At 41.2% G+C, this 19011-nt stretch overlaps 1 protein-coding gene across 2 annotated transcripts; it reads right to left on the bottom strand.

Moving 5' to 3' along the window:
• Positions 1-2775: 2775 nt before the first annotated feature.
• On the bottom strand, positions 2776-12971 carry TRIM21 (tripartite motif containing 21). 2 transcript variants are annotated; one of them, XM_037135734.2, is made up of 7 exons: positions 12904-12971; positions 11049-11503; positions 10470-10565; positions 9192-9422; positions 6244-6266; positions 5461-5561; positions 2777-5172 (listed from the first exon to the last, which is right to left on the bottom strand). In XM_037135734.2, the coding sequence occupies exons 2-7, from the start codon at positions 11463-11465 to the stop codon at positions 4625-4627; spliced, it is 1416 nt and encodes a 471-aa protein (XP_036991629.2). In that variant the 5' UTR covers positions 11466-11503; positions 12904-12971; the 3' UTR covers positions 2777-4624. The 2 variants fall into 2 exon arrangements, with proteins under 2 accessions (XP_036991630.2, XP_036991629.2); XM_037135735.2 differs by lacking the exon at positions 10470-10565 and having other exon boundaries at positions 2776-5172.
• Between the last annotated feature and the right edge of the window lie 6040 nt (positions 12972-19011).

The raw sequence follows: 19011 nt of genomic DNA, 5'->3' as shown, positions 1-19011 counted from the left end.
TATACAAAGTGGGCTTGGAGAATGTGAATCACCTGTTGCAATGTAGGACTCTTGGTATTTCAAGTGTAGCTTTATTTTTGTTGACAGTCTTAGAGTTTTCTGCTTTCTTATCATTGAGACTTTCTGCCCTTTTCCCTGAAATCTACATGTTCTTTAACATCTCTGAGATGTTGTTCATGTTCTTCCCTCCTCACAGGATTTCCCTTGGAAAACTATTACTCATTATTCAAGGTTCAAATTAGAGAGGCACTTTTAGAAAAACCTTTTCTGAACTTCTAGGGGATTCTTCATGTTTTCACAGCTCCCTGTATTTACCTTTTCCTCCACACTATCCATACTATGTAAATAGATATTTTGTTTAATTGCCTGTCTTCCCAACTAGGTCCTCCAGCAGCCATGGTTTGTGCTCACTAAGCTTTGTTAAATTGATAGTCAACTCAGTTACCATTTTCCTCTTGAGAAGCACATCACATTCCGATAGTTAAAGTGGAAACTGCAATGTTTGTTATTCACAGCTCTGAACAACCTGTTGGAACTATCTGAGACTAAGGTCTATCTCATTGTAGAGCTGGAATAACTCTCTTACAGATGAACTAATTCAACTCCCCAACTTTAGTTTTATTAAAATTAAAAATCTTTTAATTACAGTTGACCTACCATACTATATGTTTCAAGTGTACAACCTAGTGATTAGACATTTGTAAAACTTACGAAGTGGTCATCCTGGTAAGTCCAGTACCCATCTGACAACATAAAGTTATTAAAATAATATTGACTTTATTTCCTATGCTTGACTTTACATCCCCATGACTATTTTTATAACCGATTTGTACTTCTTAATCTCTTCGCTTATGTCACACACACCCCTACTCCTTTGCATTTAGCAACTCTGTTTGCATTACTGAATGCAGCTTTGTTTCTGCTTTATTTATTTTGATTTTTTTTTTTTTTTTTTAACATTCCAGTTTTGGTTTTAAGATGGCAGAAGAGAGACCCAGAGCAGGGAAGTAATGTTACTGAGATCATGTGGCAAGTGAATAGACCAGCAAGGTATTTTAACCAACATTTCCTGACTTTCTGATGAGGACCCTTTCCACTGCTCATCCGATGGAAAATAATCTGTTCACTTCTCCCCTACTCCAATCCAATTCACATCTTTAGGAAGAAAGAAGACGTGATGGCCAACTCCTGTACAACAATACCCAGGTTAATTATCCTGGGCATGGCAACCCCCAACCACACTGTTACTAGTTATTTGTTCTTCATTCTGCTGGGCATCCTTGGCCTGGAAGACCAGCACACATAGATCTCTCTCCCTTTTTATTTCCTACCTTGCTGCTCTCCTTGGGAATAGCTTCCTGGTCTTCATCATCATTACTGAAGCAGCTTCCATGAACCCATGTACCTCTTCCTCTGCTTGCTGGCTGTGGCAGACAGACCTCATCCTGTGTAGCACCACTGTGCCCAAAGCCCTGGCCATATTCTGGTTACATGCTGAGGAGATATCCTTTGCTGGCTGTTTCACCCGAATCTTCTTCACTGTTGCCGCCTTTGTTCCTGAGTCAAGGACTTTGTTGGACATGGTGTTAGACCACAAGGTGGCCATCTGTGACTCACTGCACTTACCACATTGCTCAGTCATGCAGTAATCATAAGGGTTGGCCTGGCTGTGGTCCCGAGAAGCTTCCCTGTGATACTCCGTGATGTGTTCCTGCTGAAGAGACTGCCTTTCTGCCATAGTGATGTGCTACTACATACTTACCGTGAGCACACAGCTGTTGCCAAGTTTGCTTATACTGATATTTATATCAATGTCTGGTATAGTTTATCTGTTCTCTCTACTGTAGTGTTGATGCCATACTTATTGTGGTTTCCTACACCCTTTGCCTCAATGCAGCCTTCCGCCTCCCTAGGAGCTTTGCAGAGGGTCCTAGGCACATGTGGATCTCATCTTGGGTCATTTACATGTTCTACTTGACTGGCATTTTTACTATGATTACCCAGCATGGCATCATGTTTCTCTCTGTTCACATTCTGCTGGCCAATGTCTGCATGTTAGCAGCCCCTCTTATGCTGAACCCCATCATTTATGGTGTCAAGACCAGGCATATTCAAAAGCATGTGGTCATTACTTTGTCTTCAGAGAGGAAACACTGCTGAGTTTGTCAGGCTGATCAGGAGGTATGGTTACCAATGTAGGGTCTCACATTTTCTTTGCCTTGTTACCTTGAGAAGGGCAGTGTTTCGAAAAGAGCATGAATTTTTGGATCAGGATTAGATTTGAATTCTGCCTCCACCAAAATTGATGAGTTTGAGCTTGGGGAAATTACATGATCCCTTAGAGACTCTTCTTAGCACATGTATAAGATCCCAGGAAAATAGGGATATCAAAACCAAACTAAATTATATTAAACAGTGAGAATTATTTCCTACAATGAATTTATCTAGGATATTGTAATTAAAACATGTTGGTGAATATATATTAATTTAACCATAGATACATGTGATATTAAAGAAAAACTTCTTTTTGAATTAAAAAGTAGGACCAGTGAAACAGAATAGAGAGCCCAGAAATAAATCCATGCATATAAGGTCAACTGATGTTTGACAAGAGATATAATACACAATGAGAAAAGGATAGTTCCTTAAAAGAACTTAAAAAACTGGATATCAACATGCAAAACAATAAAATTGAACTCTTATTTTATATCACACATAAAAATTAACTCGAAATGGATTAAGGAGTTAAATCCACTTAACTCCTTAAATGGATTAAGGAAAAGGCCTGAAAGTATAATATTAATCAAAATTAGAATTGGTGCTGGTAGAATTTTTCCTTGTTTCTCAAGAGAATTTTTGAGTGACATGCAGGGGTGTACTAGATTACTTGTTAATAATTATTGGTGGGGATAAAAGCTGAGATACTATAAAATCTCTACTACTTAATCCATTTTGGTAGAGACCAAGGAGATTGTAATATGTCACCTGTATAATGTCCCTGTCCAAACATAAGGGTAACCCAATATGCCAAGGTATTCAGATTTTGAGAAATGAGAATATTTAAGTTACTATCATTATGGTACTCTCCTCCCACTAGTATATCAACTGAAAAGAAGGAGCCATCATTTCACATTGGCACACCTCAAGGCAGAGACATAGAGAAGCAGGAAAGCTGATCATGTATAATCTATCCTTCTTTAAAAAAAAATTCTCCACATTCCTGACATATGGAATCCAACCATTCCCCAGTACACCTCCATTCATATAGGACTGAGTTCTCTTCCATAATCTTCTTACAGTTTATCAACCAAGGCACTGGCTAACTTTGCCAACTTAGATAGATTTAGCTCCTGTAATATTGTCATCTTTCCTGAGAATTCCGTTCTTCTTATCCTCCCTCCTATGGACCTCCTTTCTGTCCAGTGTTAAGACAGAAAAAACTTTTCTTTTTTAAAAAATCAATAAAATGACTCTTCAAGATCACCAACATCTTTTACAGTACCTGAGTTTTTTCATGAAATGTTTAGCAGCTGCTCTGAGGGCACATCTGAGATTTTATTTTAGACAAGGAACCAGGGTTCCTGGGAGAATAATGGCTCTCTCATAGCCTATTATTGCTCCAGAGCTTTATTATGCCAACCTCAAAAGTTTAAGCTCAAGAAAGTGCTGTCACTAGGTGATGCTATAACCTCACTCCTGCCCTTCACACCAATCAGTTTAACTGGAGAAGCAGAACTAGTAAGAAATAAATATTGACGTTTATTGCAAGGACGTTTATTACTTACACAATTATGGAGACTGGCAAGACAAATTTTAAATCTGCAGGCACGCCTGATTGAATGAGGCCCACTCAACTTATCTAGGACAATTTCCCTGACTTAAAGTCAAATCATTATGGACTTCAGTGACACCTACCAAACTCCTTCACAACAATATCTAGATTAGTGTTTGAAAAATGGGGGGCTTAGAGCCTAGGCAAGTTGACACACACAAAAAAACCCCTCACAACTCCCATGTATATTGACATGCCCTTTAACCAACTCCGGTATCAACAAGATGTGGTTGGGAGGTAATGGTGGGAATGGTGATTTGGCAATCTCAGCTATGCATAATTCAGTTGTGTAAACAAATAAATGTGACTGTTTTCTATAGGAAGTGTGGCGTCACCTATGATCAGATATGTGCGTGTTGGAAAGAGTATTCCAGATGTGTATGAGAGCAAGGATTGAATGGGATAGGTGGAGATGAAATTTACTTAGGAAACACTTTTGCAAACCCTGTAAGATAAAACAGTGATCTGAGCAAAGGCCTAGACATGGCGGGGAGAAAACAAAACTTGAGTCACATAAAGAAGGCAGAAACATGTTTTGGTTGATCCAGATGAATTTGGACCAAATATAAGTAGTTTGTTTCATGGGGAAATCATAAGCAGGAATGATAGATATTGAAGATCATTTGACACAGATATTCAGTGACCTCTTGTCAAAGTATCTAATACCTCTGCAGGGACAAAGGTGGTTCAGAGTTCATGGATAAATAAGGCAGGGTCAGTGGCTGAGGAGGGGATATCAACAAAGGGGGTGTCAGTGACCAGAGAGAGCCATCAACAGTCAGTGGATCCCTATCACCCGATGCTCAGAGGACAGAGGGTCAGAGGGGCTGCATTTCTTCCACTATCATTGAAACCGGTATTGAAGAAAGGCCGCAGGGGTCCATTGAAGGTACAGTCTGAGAAGGTGTAGATGAGGGAGCCATGGTCAGTGATGTTATAGAAAGAGAGAGTGCTGGCCTCATAGTCCAGGAAGATCCCAATTTGGCGTGGAGGCACTGAAAGGTGGAGGGGAGTCTGCGGGCAGGTGCCAGCCTCATATTTTCGTTTGTTCCACAGCCAGATTGTCCAGAAGCCATTCATGGTGCTGAGCAAAAAATGTCCCTTCCTCTGCACAGAGTCTCTACAAACCCCCAGGTCCCAGGCATCCTTTCCCGTCACATCTACCTCCCAGTAAAGTTTCCCGGAGTCAAAGCGCTGGGTACCCAGGACCATGGGATAAGTGTCAAATCTCTCCTCATTTTCTGGCAGCTTTTTCTGGGTGTCTCCAAGCCTCACTTGTCTCTGATCCTCTGAGATGATGAGCCACGGATGGGCTGTGTGTGGATCCAGAGTGATGTGTACTGCAGAGAGAGCACCATGGTCAGAACGGGAGAGTGTGGGGAGTCGCTAACCCTGTGCCTGAGGTAGGGGGATGAGAGGGTGAGCCTGAGCCTTACTGTGTGATGAGATGACACCCCAGCCAGCTCTAGCCCTTGGTTGGGACCTTTGAGGAGGCCACTTTTCTGAGCTCTGTTCCTGCCCCACCTACTTTGACCTGCCACACTTCCTTGACCCTGGACCTACTCTGCACCCTTGTCATCCCATTGCTGCTCAGAAGGCCAATCTGACGCTCCTGTAGCTTGCCTCACCTCCACATGTCCTCAGCATCTTCTTCAGCCCTGGCACATGGCACACACTCCTCAGGTCTGGGGAGACAACATTCAGCTGTTCCAGGTTCCAGGACTCACACCTGGGAGAAACAGAGTTAGAAATCCCGTCTCTGTCTCTAACTCCTATCCTACCCTCTCTGAACTCTAATGCTATAACCTCTCTTGTGGATGACAGATAATTTGATTCAAAACAGATTTTAAAATGCCTGTTGTGTTAGAATCCCTGGCGATGGGATTTATTTCCTATCTAGCCTTTGGGCCACAAGGGCCTCTGAAGCGTGAGTCTGTACCTCCTCCCCATGCCTGAGGTCACCACACAGGCACATTCTGTTTCATTTTATAGGCAGGGTGCAGATATGATATTTGCAGAATCACTCCCTAAGGAACCTCAAGGAGTCTCGCCCACACTGTGGGTCTTACCATTTCAGACCACAGCTCTTTCTGGGAGGTTTGTAATTGGTTGGATGCTTTTTAAAGGAGTCCCGCAGGCTGCAGACTTAAAACTTCCCAGAATTTCCTTGTTTGTCAGAGCTTCACTTTGTGAACATGTTACAGTCCAATTACTTTGGGCAGCTCACCAACTAAGGTGTCCATTAATTAGCTTTCTGAGACTAGAAAGTATTTTATGAAGGACAGGATCTTTGAGCATAGGAAGGAGGATGGGGAAAACTTCAGTGCATGTTTTTCTAACTCAATAATCTTTTACACAGCTGAGGACACTTCCTGCTACCTCTTTCTCTAGCAAAGAAAACCTCTCCTTACCTTTCCAGGATACTTTTCACCTCCTGAGGAAAAAGGAGACACAGAGTAAGTTCCGGAATCACTGTGTTAATGACTGAGTCTTCAGTGCTATGGGTAATGAGACAACACCCTGAGGTCACAGGCACTTCTCTGCTCAGTTCCTCTGGGCCAGAGCCTGAAAGACATTTCTGACCAACTTGAAACAGAGGGATGTGTGAATGCTTGTGGGTCACCAGAACTTCACATGTAACCTACAGCCAAGAGAAGGGTGATCTGTTTAAGGACTCAGAAAACAAATTAGACAGACCAGATTCTTGGGGAGATGAACAGGTCCGGTAGAGTGGAAAGGAGCAAATAGCCCAGGCTGGCCAAGGCCCAGAGAAAGAACAGCCAAATCAGGATGCACAGAAATTGCACTCTCTCATTTATGGGCTTGAGTTGTTTGGAAGAAAAGGCTGGTCAGTTAAAGCTCTGCCCTGTGTTGTAGTTAACATTGTTCCTTCATGTATGTGAAATCAAATCACCTGAGAATATTTTGTTACCCAGGCTGGGTGTCCTTCTCTGGAACTGGCAGGCTCCTAAGTCTCATCAAAAGTGCACTAGAAGCTTGGCTCAGTGTTGAGTCAAAGCAAGATTCAGGTAACGGGAAGAAGAGAGCCTTCCAATCAACCACTCCAGTCAGCATTTTTGCCCAAACAGAAAGAAATGGCTTCGTGACCACATCTGAATGAGACAGAGAAAAGGAACGCAGACTCTTACAACAGAAGGGACTTTTGAGAACATCGAGTTCCTAGTTTCCCAAAGTGAGTAAAACAAATCATTGGTGGGCATGAGGTCATTTTAAGTAGAATATACACTGATGAATTAAAAAAATAGTTATGTACTTATTTTAATTTTAGCTCTATCTCTTACTATTTGAGTGAACTTGGTCAAGCTATTTAGCTTTTGTATCTCATTTGGTCTCTTAACATTTCTGTGCCTTAGTTTCTCATCTATAAAATTGGGGTAATAGGAGTACCACCTTATCACATTGTCATAAGGGATTCAATGTCTGGCATGTAATATGTGAAATTTAAGAGGATGCAGTTATTATTTTTGTTATGAAATAGAAAGTATCACTAACAATATCAATATCCACATATGTGATTTCTTGGCTACCATTGGTTAGGGCAAATTTCCTTTTAAATTAAGTTTATCTGCTAAAAGAATGAGACAATTTAAAGGAAAAATAACATCTTAAAAACAGGTAGTTCATTGAAGCAGCAGAAAGTGTAAAGGTGATACATTTATAACTAAAGTTTGGGAAATATTTGTTATTTAGACCAGTCCCTCTCCCTTTGTTTCACAAATGGAGAAATTAGGTCTAGGAAAGGAAAAAACTTAACTTTGAGTTATGGAGAAAACTGGTAACAAGGCTGAGGCTGGGCTACTCTCTCTTAATTTTCAGTTCAGTATTTTTAGGTTTTTTGGGAAAACCTTCCCATGGCCAGACACTCATCAAAGAGTCTTAGTGGATTCTGTCATTTAATCCTCACAAAATTCTTTGAGATATGTAATAGTATATCAATTTAACTATGAGAAACCTGCACAGGGAACCAATAGTGATGGAAAAAAAAACTGGGACTCAAATCAATGGAGTGGGCCAGAAGGAGGAAAGAAACAACCAAACAGAAAAGAATAAAGAAACAACAACTCAAAAAATGAGGGGAGGCTTAGGAACCTCCAGAACATCTTTAAACATTCCAACATCTGAATTATAGGGGTACCAGAAGGGGAAGAGGAAGAGCAACAAGTGGAAAACTTCTTTGAACAAATAATGAAGGAGAACTTCCCCAATCTGACAAAGGAAATAAATTTCCAGGAAGTCCAGGAAGCTCAGAGAGTCCCAAAGAAGTTGGACCCAAGGAGGAACACACCAAGGCACATCATAATGACCTTAGCCAAGATTAAAATGAAGGAGAGAATCCTAGAAGTAGCAAGAGATAAGGGGATAGTCACCTACAAAGGAGTTCCCATCAGACTGTCAAATGATTTCTCAAAAGAGACCTTGCAAGCAAGAAGAGGCTGGAAAGAGGTATTCCAAGTCATGAAAGGCAAGGACCTACATCCAAGATTGCTCTATCCAGCAAAGCTTTCACTTAGAATGGAAGGGCAGATAAAGTGCTTCTCAGATAAGGTCAAGTTAAAGGAGTTCATCTTCACCAAGCCCTTATTTTATAAAATGTTAAAGGGACTTATCTAAGAAAAAGAAGATAAAAATATGAACAGTGTGAACAGTAAAAAGACAGCAAACTCACAGTTATTAAGAACCATACCTAAAACAAAAGCAAACCAAGCAAACAACTAGAACAGGAAATAGAACCACAGAAATGGAGATCACATAGAGGGTTATCCAACAGGGGAGTGGGAGGAGGAGATAGGGGGAAAAGATACAGAGAATAAGTAGCATAGATGGTAGGGAGAAAATAGACAGTGGGAAGGCAAAAATACTATGGGAAATGTAGAAGCTAAAAAACTTATGACCAAGAGAGATGAACTAAAGGGGGGGCAATGTGGGTGGGAGGGGGTGTGCAGGGGGGAGGGGAATGAAGGGGGGAATGGGACAACTGTAATAGCATAATCAATAAAATATATTAAATAAATAAATAAATAAATAATACCTAAAAAAAAGAAACATGATACTCAGAAAAATTAAGGACCTTGCTCAAGGTCATGAACCTTGTACATGTTAGAGCAGGCACTTACCAGAGATGTCCATTTTAAAAAAATTGCTGCATGAAATACTCCCTCCTAAATCTATATCTTTCCATGTCTTGATTGCAAACCACTCATGGGTCTGAATTCCAGTTTGTTTTATTTAAGAAAATTCCAGGGACTGGGTTTTTGTTTGCTGTGATGGTAGCCCCAGAGAGCTCTGGCTTCTGCTTGGTTCCTCCTTGAATGCAGATTGGGACCCTCTCCCGTCTCACCTGCAGCAGCTCTAGCTCTGAGCTCCGACTTCTCCTCTCCAGCTCTGAGATTAGCTCCTGTAGGACCTGGCTCTGCTGGGCCAGTTTGGCCTCTGTCTCCCCCAGGATTCTCAGCTCTTCCTTCTCTTCCTTTTCCAGCTTCTGCATTTGCCTCTGTTCCTCTTCAGCCAGGAAGTTTTTCTGCTGTTCAAACTCTGCATGAATTCGCAATCTGTGTGTCTCAACCTTCCCCTTTGGTGTCAATGAAAAGAGAGAGGTGGTTTTATCAAAATGTCCTAAGCTTTGGGAATGGATGTGTCCAAACCCACTTCTACTCCCTGGAGACTCACCACTCTGGCTCTGTCTGGGAACAAACACACACATACATTTTGCTGGGGAAGTCAGTGTGTCAGGCTTCTGGGATTAAGTGGGGAATGGGATTGGCGGAGGCCACACTGTAGCTGCTCTAGCCCATGGATTTGGGGACTTTCCTCAACTTCTCTCAAAATCCAGTCAGCACCCAAATGTGTCCTTTTGTCTTCATATCTGTGTTACTGAGAGAGTAACACCTGTCCTCACTCAAACAACCTCACAAAGACAGGCCCACAACACCAATTCTTAAGTCCTGGGAAAAGAAAGTCTTGGTGATATGCTTTGTTTGCTCTCTTGTGATAGTGATTAGGCCACCTGATGACACAGGATGACCCCTTTGGCCATCACAGTTTTGGTCACCTCCCTTGGTCCCAAAACTTCCTGTTCTGGTATCAATTGGCCATTAGTTGCTTTCACTCCTCTTTATCCCTGACCTACCCATGTCCAAATCACTAGTGCAGAATAAGCTTTAGTTTTCCATTCTACTTTGGATCAGTGATCTGGACACAGTCAAGCAACCATCTGGTCAGACTGGTTTTCCTACCTCAGGCCTTGGTGATTTCCTTAATTAAGCCTGTTCCTTATAGCCCCTGTCATTTCCCGACAGGCCTAGACGTATCTCTCCTGGGATAGCTGTTTCAGATACCAAAGCACTGCTATGATCATCCCTAAGATTGGGCTTTTTCCTTAGCACCTTGTCCTAAGACTCTTGATCTTTGTTTCTGATTGGGAGCTCTCTTTGAGCTCCATACTTTTTATTTCCCTTTACCAGCAGACACTGAGAACTGTTGGTTCTTGAAGAGTGAGATATGCTGACTCTATCACTCCTCAGACAGGTGTAGCTATAGTTAGGGCTTTCCTGAGGCTAGGACTCTGGACCCTGTCTAGTGTTTTGATCTAAGATTCCTTTTGGGATGTGACTCTTGCCTTCCAGGCTGTTCTCTTCATTGCAACATCCACTTCCAACTTCTCAGCAAACTCTTGCTCTTTTCTCAGTTTCCTTAATGCCTCCTGAACCTTCTCCTGTAGAGAAAGATAACAGGTTAATGCCCAATCAGACCAAGAAGGAGGATTGTGTGATGTGAGGTGGGGGAAGATCCTACAGGTTCTTAGAAAAGCCTGAAGCCGGGGAAGGAAGGAGGACTAGAGTCTGTTTGGCATGCAAATTCTGTGGATGGCAGTACTTCGGGGGGAAAAAGCTCACGTTTCTTAGAAAGAAGCCGCATTGTTGGGGTGGCAGGGAAGGGGCACTGCTCATTCCTAATTAACCAGGAAGCCACAGGGAACATGATCCTTGCAGTGATTTCCCACAGCATCACCCGTTTCTGGGCAATGAGAAAGTTGTGATCATCCTTAAATTAGACATAGAAGGTGGGGAACACTCTTCCTTTCTCCAGTCCCTCAACTCTATGGGCAACTCTCTCCTAACCCCAGCTCTGGGGAACAAAGCACTCATAGGACCCCATCTCCTTTCTACCTGTTCATGCCTCCATGCCAAGGACTCACCTGGTACTCCTGAGCAGCCTCCTCAATTGGGACCATGGGGTGGTCACGGTGTTTCCGGGACTGGGAACAAACCCAACAAAGAGCCTTCCCATCTCTCTCACAAAATAGGTGAAGTTTCTCTCCATGCACTTCACATTGCTCCCCCTTTGTACCCTCCTTGGCATCTTGGTTGATTTTTTTTAGGTTGTCCACCATATTGGCTAGCTGGAGATTGGGCCTGAAGTTCCTGAGCAGGAATTTTTTCCGGCACACAGGACAGGAACCGCCTCCATTTTTCCCAACTTGAGAGATACATTCGTGGCAGAAGCTGTGGCCACAGTCAATGCTCACTGGCTCCACTGTGGGATCCAGGCAGATAGGGCATGTGACCTCCTCCCACATCATTGTCAAGGGCATTGCAGAAGCCATCGGGGACATGTGCCTATTAATAAACAATGTGGAGAGCTTTAGGTAACCTAGTGGAGAGAAGAGAAGAGTCAGGGAGAAGATGAGAAAGTTTGTGTGAGAAAAACAAAACAATTCAAAGAAAGAAAAAAGGGAGAGTGAACTGGAGGGGGTTAAAACAAGCCAGGAACATTATCCTGAATAACAAGACCTTCTCTTCCACAGTCAGGTTGATTGATCCAGTCAAATAGAAGGGGAAACTGAGTCCCCAAAATGGACAGTGAAAACTGTTGGGAACTTCAGAGATAGGGCCGTTATTTTCATCATATCCATCTCTGCTTAAACCCTCAGTGCCCAGGCTTTTTCTGTCCGCAATAATAGTGACCATTTACCACGAGCCTTCCATGTGCCAGAAAAGTGGCAACATGCTGGCACACTTCTTCATTAGTCTTCAAAAATGGAAGTTGATATATATGTATATACACATATATCTGAATATATACATAAGAATATTCTTCAACAACAGGGATGGATCTTGAGAGTTTTAGGCCAACTGAAATAAGTCAGACAGGAGAGGACAAAAACACATGATTTCACTCATATGTGGGACTTATATCTACATATAACTAAATTACATATAACTTTTATAACTAAAAGTATCGAATGATCAAACAAAACAAAGAAAAAAATCATATACAGACAATGGTGCGGTGATTCCCAGGGGGGAAGGGGGATAGGGGAGGTGAAGTGGGTAAAGGGGGCCCAATACAGGGTAATGGAAGAAAGCTAGACTTTAGGTGGTAAGCATGCAGATGTGGAATTGAAATGTTGCACACTTGAAATTTATATAATATTATTAACCAAGGTTACCCCAATAAATTTAATTAATAAATAAATCTGTACCAAAGAAGTAATTATAAAGAAAAGAACATTTATTGTTATATATTCTTATAAGATATACAATCTGTGTGTGTATATGTATGTGCATATATATGTACGTGTACATGTTTAACACACACATATACGTATGTGTAGTCAGCACTCCCTGGGCTCTTCTCTCAGCTACTCGACCCAGACAGGTATCTTCATTTCGTCCAGGGCATAGATCTCATGGACTTCTAACATCCTAAACAACCCTGTTCCTCTCTCCTCCCGAGGGGTACTTCTGGGGATGGCAGTCTCAAAGATCGCATACCTCCCCCACACCGGGCTCCTCCCGACCACCCTGCGGTTAGGTTTCAGTCCCGTTTTTTTTTTCAGCTTCCGTAGGCCTTAGTACCAGCTCTGGTGGAAGCAGCAGGACAGCCCAGGCAGACCCAGCAGCGCGGGAAGAACTGCTGGGCTTGGGCTGAGCGAGTCCTGCTGTGGAGAAGGGGAAACTGATCCCCAAGGCTCTATGGGTGGGGACTGATTGGAAGGGGAATCTTCAGATCTGGGCGGGGGGTACCTCAGTTCAGCCTGGTTCACTCACCTTTTCAAAGGACTCAAGGGATGGCAGCTGGCTTTCTATTTCACTTTCTATTTCCTACAAGGGGTGCGTCGGAGAGGGAGGCGGGCCCAAAGGAGAGAGTGGGAGGAGTAAGGGCAGGAAGGGAAACTGAAGGGCGGGGCGGGGCGGGGCGGGGCAAGAGAGACCAGCGGAGGTACTACGAGAGAAGGCGGAGTTGAGGCGCCGCCTGGGTCAGAAGCTGCTGGAGCCCGGGCTAGTGCTTCTGGGTGGCTGGGTCAGAGGGCAATGTTTGCACAATTGCTTCATGCTTTGTGCCCCTTCCATGTCCCTATGATCTAATATAGTAAAATATGGTATCTGTTAGATGGAGGGGCCGTCTTCTTACACCGACGTGCTGTGTCCTCAGGGGAGGTTTAGATGGAGAAAAGAGTGCCTGGAGCGCTTTCTCACTTGCCACTATCTGCTTCTTACTTTCAGACACAGTTCCTTTTCAGGAGACTTGATATTCTTTTAACATCAGGGTGTAAGAAACTTATTTTGCATGACCCTAAGGTGTGCATCACACCAGTGAGTGGTAAGAAGGGAACTGAAAATTACTGAGCACCAACTGTCTTGTCACTGACCTAGGGATCTTCTTAGGTTATTATTTATTATTTTTTAAAAATTGTGCTAAAATACCCATAATATAAGATTTACCATCTTAACCGTTTTTAGGTGTATAGTTCAGTAGCACTAAATACATTCACACTGTTGTGTGACCAGCACCATCACCTACCCACAGAACTTTTTCATTTTGCCAAACTGTCACTAGGTCCCCATTAAACAATGACTGCCCATCCCCCTCCCCTCAGTCCCCACAACCACCATTCTATTTTCTGGTTCTGAATTTGACTGTTGTAGGTGTCTCAGTAAGTGGAATCATACAGTACTGGTCCTTTTGTATGACTTATTTCACTTCACAATAATAACCTCAAGTTTCGTCCATGTTGTAGCATGTGACAGGATTTCCTTTTTTTAAAGGCTAATTTCAATTGTATGTCTGTACACTTTGTTTATTCATTCATCTGTCAGTGGGCATTTGGGTGGCTTCCACCTTTTGGCTATTATGAATAGTGCTGCTATATCCAGTTACAGTATTATAGTCACATAACAATTTAGTGATTATTAAATTTATATTACAGGAGAGGCACTGGGGCTGAACGGAGAGAAGTGACTTGCTTGAGTAAGCAGTGTAAGCATAGGTGCACTAGGTGAAAGGTCGAGGGAGGAACCTCTTTTAGTGACATCCCAGAAATATAAGTTTGCCCTGTCTGTCCAAGCGGAGGTTGTGGGAACGGCTGGTGGGGTTGTGGTCATAAGATGCAGAGAAGGATGAAGAGAAGAGGCACCATGGGAGGCTAGAAGAATTCTCAATTTCTTCCACCTCAGATGTGCTTTTTCCTTTTTCAGTCCCTGTATAATTTAAGTAAAAACATAAGTTAAGCTTTGCTTAATATTTTCTATAGATTTAGCAAACCTAAAAGCATTTCATGCTTCTTTGAAATTTCCTATCTGTTTTTAAGAGCATTTGCATCAGGCAACACCTAATGTCCATATTGTGCCACTGTACTCAGATTCGATTTTGGAAACATAGTACCAGAAAACAAAGTGAAAAAAGAGTGAAAAAAAAATCAAACGAAGAAGAGACCTGTACATGAATTTGCGGACACTCAGAAAAGGGCTATTCTTCACATCGCTGCAGACCCTTTGTTGTTTCCTGCAGGCACAGAGCCAGCCACTGTCAAAAGGGGTAGAAAAGCCGAGATCTCATGATAGGGCAGACATGGATTCAGTGTTAATCCTGCTATTTACTAGCTATGTGCCATCTCTATGGGCTTCAGTGGACTAATCTATTAAATTAGGATGTCAATACATACACCACAGGATTGCTTTGGTACATGTTCAATAATATACATATAGAGAAGTTAACATAACACATTCATAGCTGCAACGGTCCCCACCTTGGTAATTGGCTCTAAGACCAATGTTGCCACTCATTCCAAATTCCACTCTTTCACTCCCAGTACGTTGGCAATCCAGTGTTCTTTTCCTGGTGATGTGACCCAAATCTTCATTCTTGAAGGATCAGTGTCCTTAATGTTCTTGTCTTTAACACATTGGCCATTGTTATCAGGCAATGATAATGAGGAATTTCTCTAGTGCAAGCAGATAGTAGCAAGTGAGAAAGCACTCCAGGCACTCTTTTCTCCATCTAAACCGCCTTAACAGCAAGGCCTGTGGGCTGCATGCAGCCCAGGCTGGCTATGAATGTGGCCCAACACAAAATTGTAAATTTGCTTAAAACACTATGAGATTTTTTTTGTGATTATGTGTCAAAATGTTATTTAAAATAAACATACATAAACTCTTGCTATTTGTATGCATGTGTAGCTTCAGCTTTATAGTGGTGTGTGGCTTCCAGTGTGTTATCTTCCAAGCACAGACAGTAGAATTGACACCATCAGACATTACATGTGTCTGTGGTGACTTAGTGAGACAGCGTTTATCAGTAATATTTCAACCTACCATTGCAACCTTAAGTGTTTAATGTTATTTAGAACTCAGGTAGGCATTCTTATTTAATTATTAGAGATACTTCCACACCTCATTAATGCCTCACACATCACCTGCCACACTTTACCATCAGCCCTCTGCCTTGACTTGTATCAGCAGCCAAGAGTGTTGTGGAAGGGCCCAAACCTTGCTTTCTATTTTCTTGTCAATTAATTTTCAAAATAAAGGGAAATGATATAATCAACAAAAGAAAAAAGCAAACAAAATATAATCAAAGACATTGAAATTAAGAACAGTCTGACAATAACCAGAGAGGAGGGGGGAGGGGATAACGGGGGGGGGGAAGGGTTTTCAGCAACTACTATAAAGGGCACATGGACAAAACCAAGGGGCAGGGTGGAAGCAAGGGAGGGAGGTGGGTTTGGCTGGGGTTGGGGAGGGGAGTGGTGGGTGGGAAATGCAGACAACTGTAACTGAACAACAGTAAAATAATTTTTTAAAAATAAATAAAGTCCCTTATTTATTATTGTGTTTTTAATTCCAGCATGGCTTCTATAGCATTTCAAAAGAAAAAAGAACCCTGAAAAGAAAAATAATGGATGAAGGAAAATTGTTCAGTGAAAAGTGGACAGATAACTACTTTTTTTGTCAAGGCAAATATTAAGGCACTTGGCTTAATTTGTAGGAAATTTGTGCAAGTTTTCAAAGACTATAATTTGAAAAGGCATTATATGCAAAAACATGCTGCCAAATTCAATGTGTATGAAGGATTGTGTCATAAGGACAAAATATCAGAAATGAAAAAAGTCTGTCTTCTGAACAAAATTTTTTTCAAAAAGTTACAACTCAGGTGGATTCCACTGTAAAAGCTAGTTATGTAGTAGCATATGTAATAGCAAAAAAAAAAATCAAAACTATTTACTGATGTGAGTTTATTAAACAATGTATACAAAGCATGGCAGATATAATTTGCCCTGAAAAAAAAGAGGGATATTTCTAAAATCAGTTTGTCTTACCAGGTGAGTTGAAGAAACTGGAAAATTTATGGAAAGAAGTTTGGAGAATAAAGCTGCTAATTTTAAATTTTAAGCTTTGGCAATGGATGATAGCACTGATGCTACAGATATAGCTCAACTTGCCATTTTTATTAGAGGTGTTGATGACTAATATAATGTCACTAAAGAAATGGCTTCTTTAGTGACATTAAAAGACACAATTAAACCAAGAGATTTATATGAAGCAGTAAAAAATACGTTAAAGAGATGTTCTTTGGCCATTGTCAACACATCTCTTAGAGTTACTGATGATACCCTGGAGATGGCAGGAAAAAGAGAGGGACTTGTAAAATTAATAGAAGATGATGCAATTGCCACATAAAACTCACATTTGATAAAATATCATTGCACAGTACATCAAGAAAATTTATCCACAAGAACTTAAAAAATGGGTAACATTATGCAAATCATCATTAAGACTGTGAATTTCATAAATGCTAAAGGATTGAATCATTACCAGTTCCAGGAATTCCTTAAAAGCATTGTTGCTGATTGTGGTGACATAATCTACTTTTAGAAGTAAGATGGCTAAGTTGAGACCAAATGTTGAAAAGATTTTTTGATTTGTGACATGTTATCAAGTCATTTATGCTATCCAAAAACATATTAGTGCCAGAACTTGATGATGAAAACTGGCTTACAGATTTAGCCTTTTTAGTGGATTTAACCACTCATTTAAACATGCATTTTCAAGGTGAAAACCAACTTATCAATAATCAATACCATGTTTCAAACCACAACAGTGCCCCAAGTGAAATTGAAATTAGGGCAAGCTCAAATTAAGGCAAACAATTTTATGCATTTTGACACCTTGGCTAAACACAGTCCAGTGAACAGCAAAAAATATGCAGCCTTGCTTTTCAATTTGATAAATTAATTTGAAAACAAATTTCAAGATTTCTGGGAAAATAATCAAAATTTTGTTCTATCTGTGACTCCATTTTTAGTTGACATAAATATGTTACCTGCCAATTTTCAAATGGAATGCATAGAGTGGCAATCTGACATTCAACTTAAAGGAAAATTTGATCATGTCCCCTTACTGGACTTTTATAGGTCCTATCTTCCCAGAGACAAATATCCCTTGCCTCACAATCATGCCTTATTCATGTCATCACTATTTGGCAGCACCTACATTTGCGAGCAACTAATTTCAAGAATGAAACACAGTAAGAATAAAATTAGAACCAAAATATCTGATGAGCACCTTGAGAACTCACTGAGCATTGCAACTACTTCTATCAAACCAGATATCGATGCACTACTTTCTCAGATACAATGTCAAACATCCAACTACTTTTATGTTGCCCTCTTTCCTTTTACTTTTATGATAAAAATATTTTTTAAAAAAATCAATGATATTTTATTACTTAGGTATGTACATTTTTAAAAAAAAATTATTTATTTATCTTTAGAAGGGAAGGAGAGAAATATCAATGTATGGTTGCTTCTGGTGCATCCCCTGCTGGGAACTGCCCTGAAACCCAGGAATGTGCCCTGATGGGGGAATCGAACCGTGATCTTTTGGTTTGCAGGCCCATGCTCAATCCACTGAGCTACACCAGCCAGGGCTTAGGTATGTACATTTTCTATACTAGTGATCACAAACTTAGGACCTGCTCTACAATTTTAAAAGATTATTGAAGGGCCCACTGCATCATTAGGGTTATTATGTGAGGACTTTTTTGTTTATATGTGGTGGTGGATATCATGAAGATTATGCATGGACCTTGGTTTTGCTCATCAGTTTTCATTAGTGTTTGTGTGTTTAGTGTGTGGCCCAAGACAACTCTTCTTTTTCCAGTGTGGACCAGAGATGCCAAAAGGTTGGATACCCCTGCTCTAGTGTATATTTTGGGTTTTAGGCATAGTTTCCTTGGCCCTATGCTGTGCTAGCAACCCATGTTCTCCTTGGTAATAGGTAAAAGTCATTCCAGCCAGTATAGAAACCATATCCTTTGTTTATTTCTTCAGTGGTTTAAGAAGCCTGGAAGAGCCAGGGGGTAGATGCAAATTCCAATTTATTAGAACCAAGTTCACTTTGGTGAAAGGGCTTCTCCCTTCTTCACTAGATCCTCCAAACAGGGCTGAGTCCTATGTTGGGGGATGGGAAGGAAACTATCTTTTAGAGGCATAAACTACTAGATGATAAGATTGCTGTCTGATTTAATCTTTAGATAAAGCACAGTAAATAAAAGATTCCCAGTTTTTAAAAACATTTTAAAGACTATTGGCCCTGGCTGGTGTGGTTCAGTGGATTGAGTGCCGTCCTGTGAACCAAAGGGTTGTGGGTTCGATTCCCAGCCAGGACACATGCCTGGGTTGGGGGCCAGGTCCCCAGTAGGGGGTGAGTGAGAGGCAACTACACATTGATATTTCTCTTCCCTCCCTTCCTTCCCCTCTCTAAAAAGAAATAAATAAAATCTTTAAAAAAAAAAAGACTAGTGGATAATGTAGATTTTTGAATGAATTGAATTGGGAGCAGTCTTATGAACAAATAAATCTGGTTTTGGTTTCATCC

The sequence above is a fragment of the Artibeus jamaicensis genome, unplaced genomic scaffold, assembly GCF_021234435.1.
Source record: "Artibeus jamaicensis isolate MK-2021 breed Jamaican fruit bat unplaced genomic scaffold, CSHL_Jam_final contig_64, whole genome shotgun sequence".
NCBI classification, from domain to species: Eukaryota; Metazoa; Chordata; class Mammalia; order Chiroptera; family Phyllostomidae; genus Artibeus; species Artibeus jamaicensis.
The sequence above is the reverse complement of the archived record's forward strand: the minus strand, read 5'-3'. Positions and strand labels throughout refer to the sequence as shown.

What these genes read in the sequence shown, in the direction of transcription:
- TRIM21 (XM_037135734.2), bottom strand. Translation starts at nt 11,465, where the DNA reads ATGTCCCCGATGGCTTCTGCAATGCCCTTGACAATGATGTGGGAGGAG. An exon ending in AGGCTGCTCAGGAGTACCAG is followed by an intron (nt 10,566 to 11,048) that starts GTGAGTCCTTGG and finishes CTTTCTCTACAG; the next exon opens with GAGAAGGTTCAGGAGGCATT. An exon ending in CAGAGCTAGAGCTGCTGCAG is followed by an intron (nt 6,267 to 9,191) that starts GTGAGACGGGAG and finishes CTTTTTCCTCAG; the next exon opens with GAGGTGAAAAGTATCCTGGA.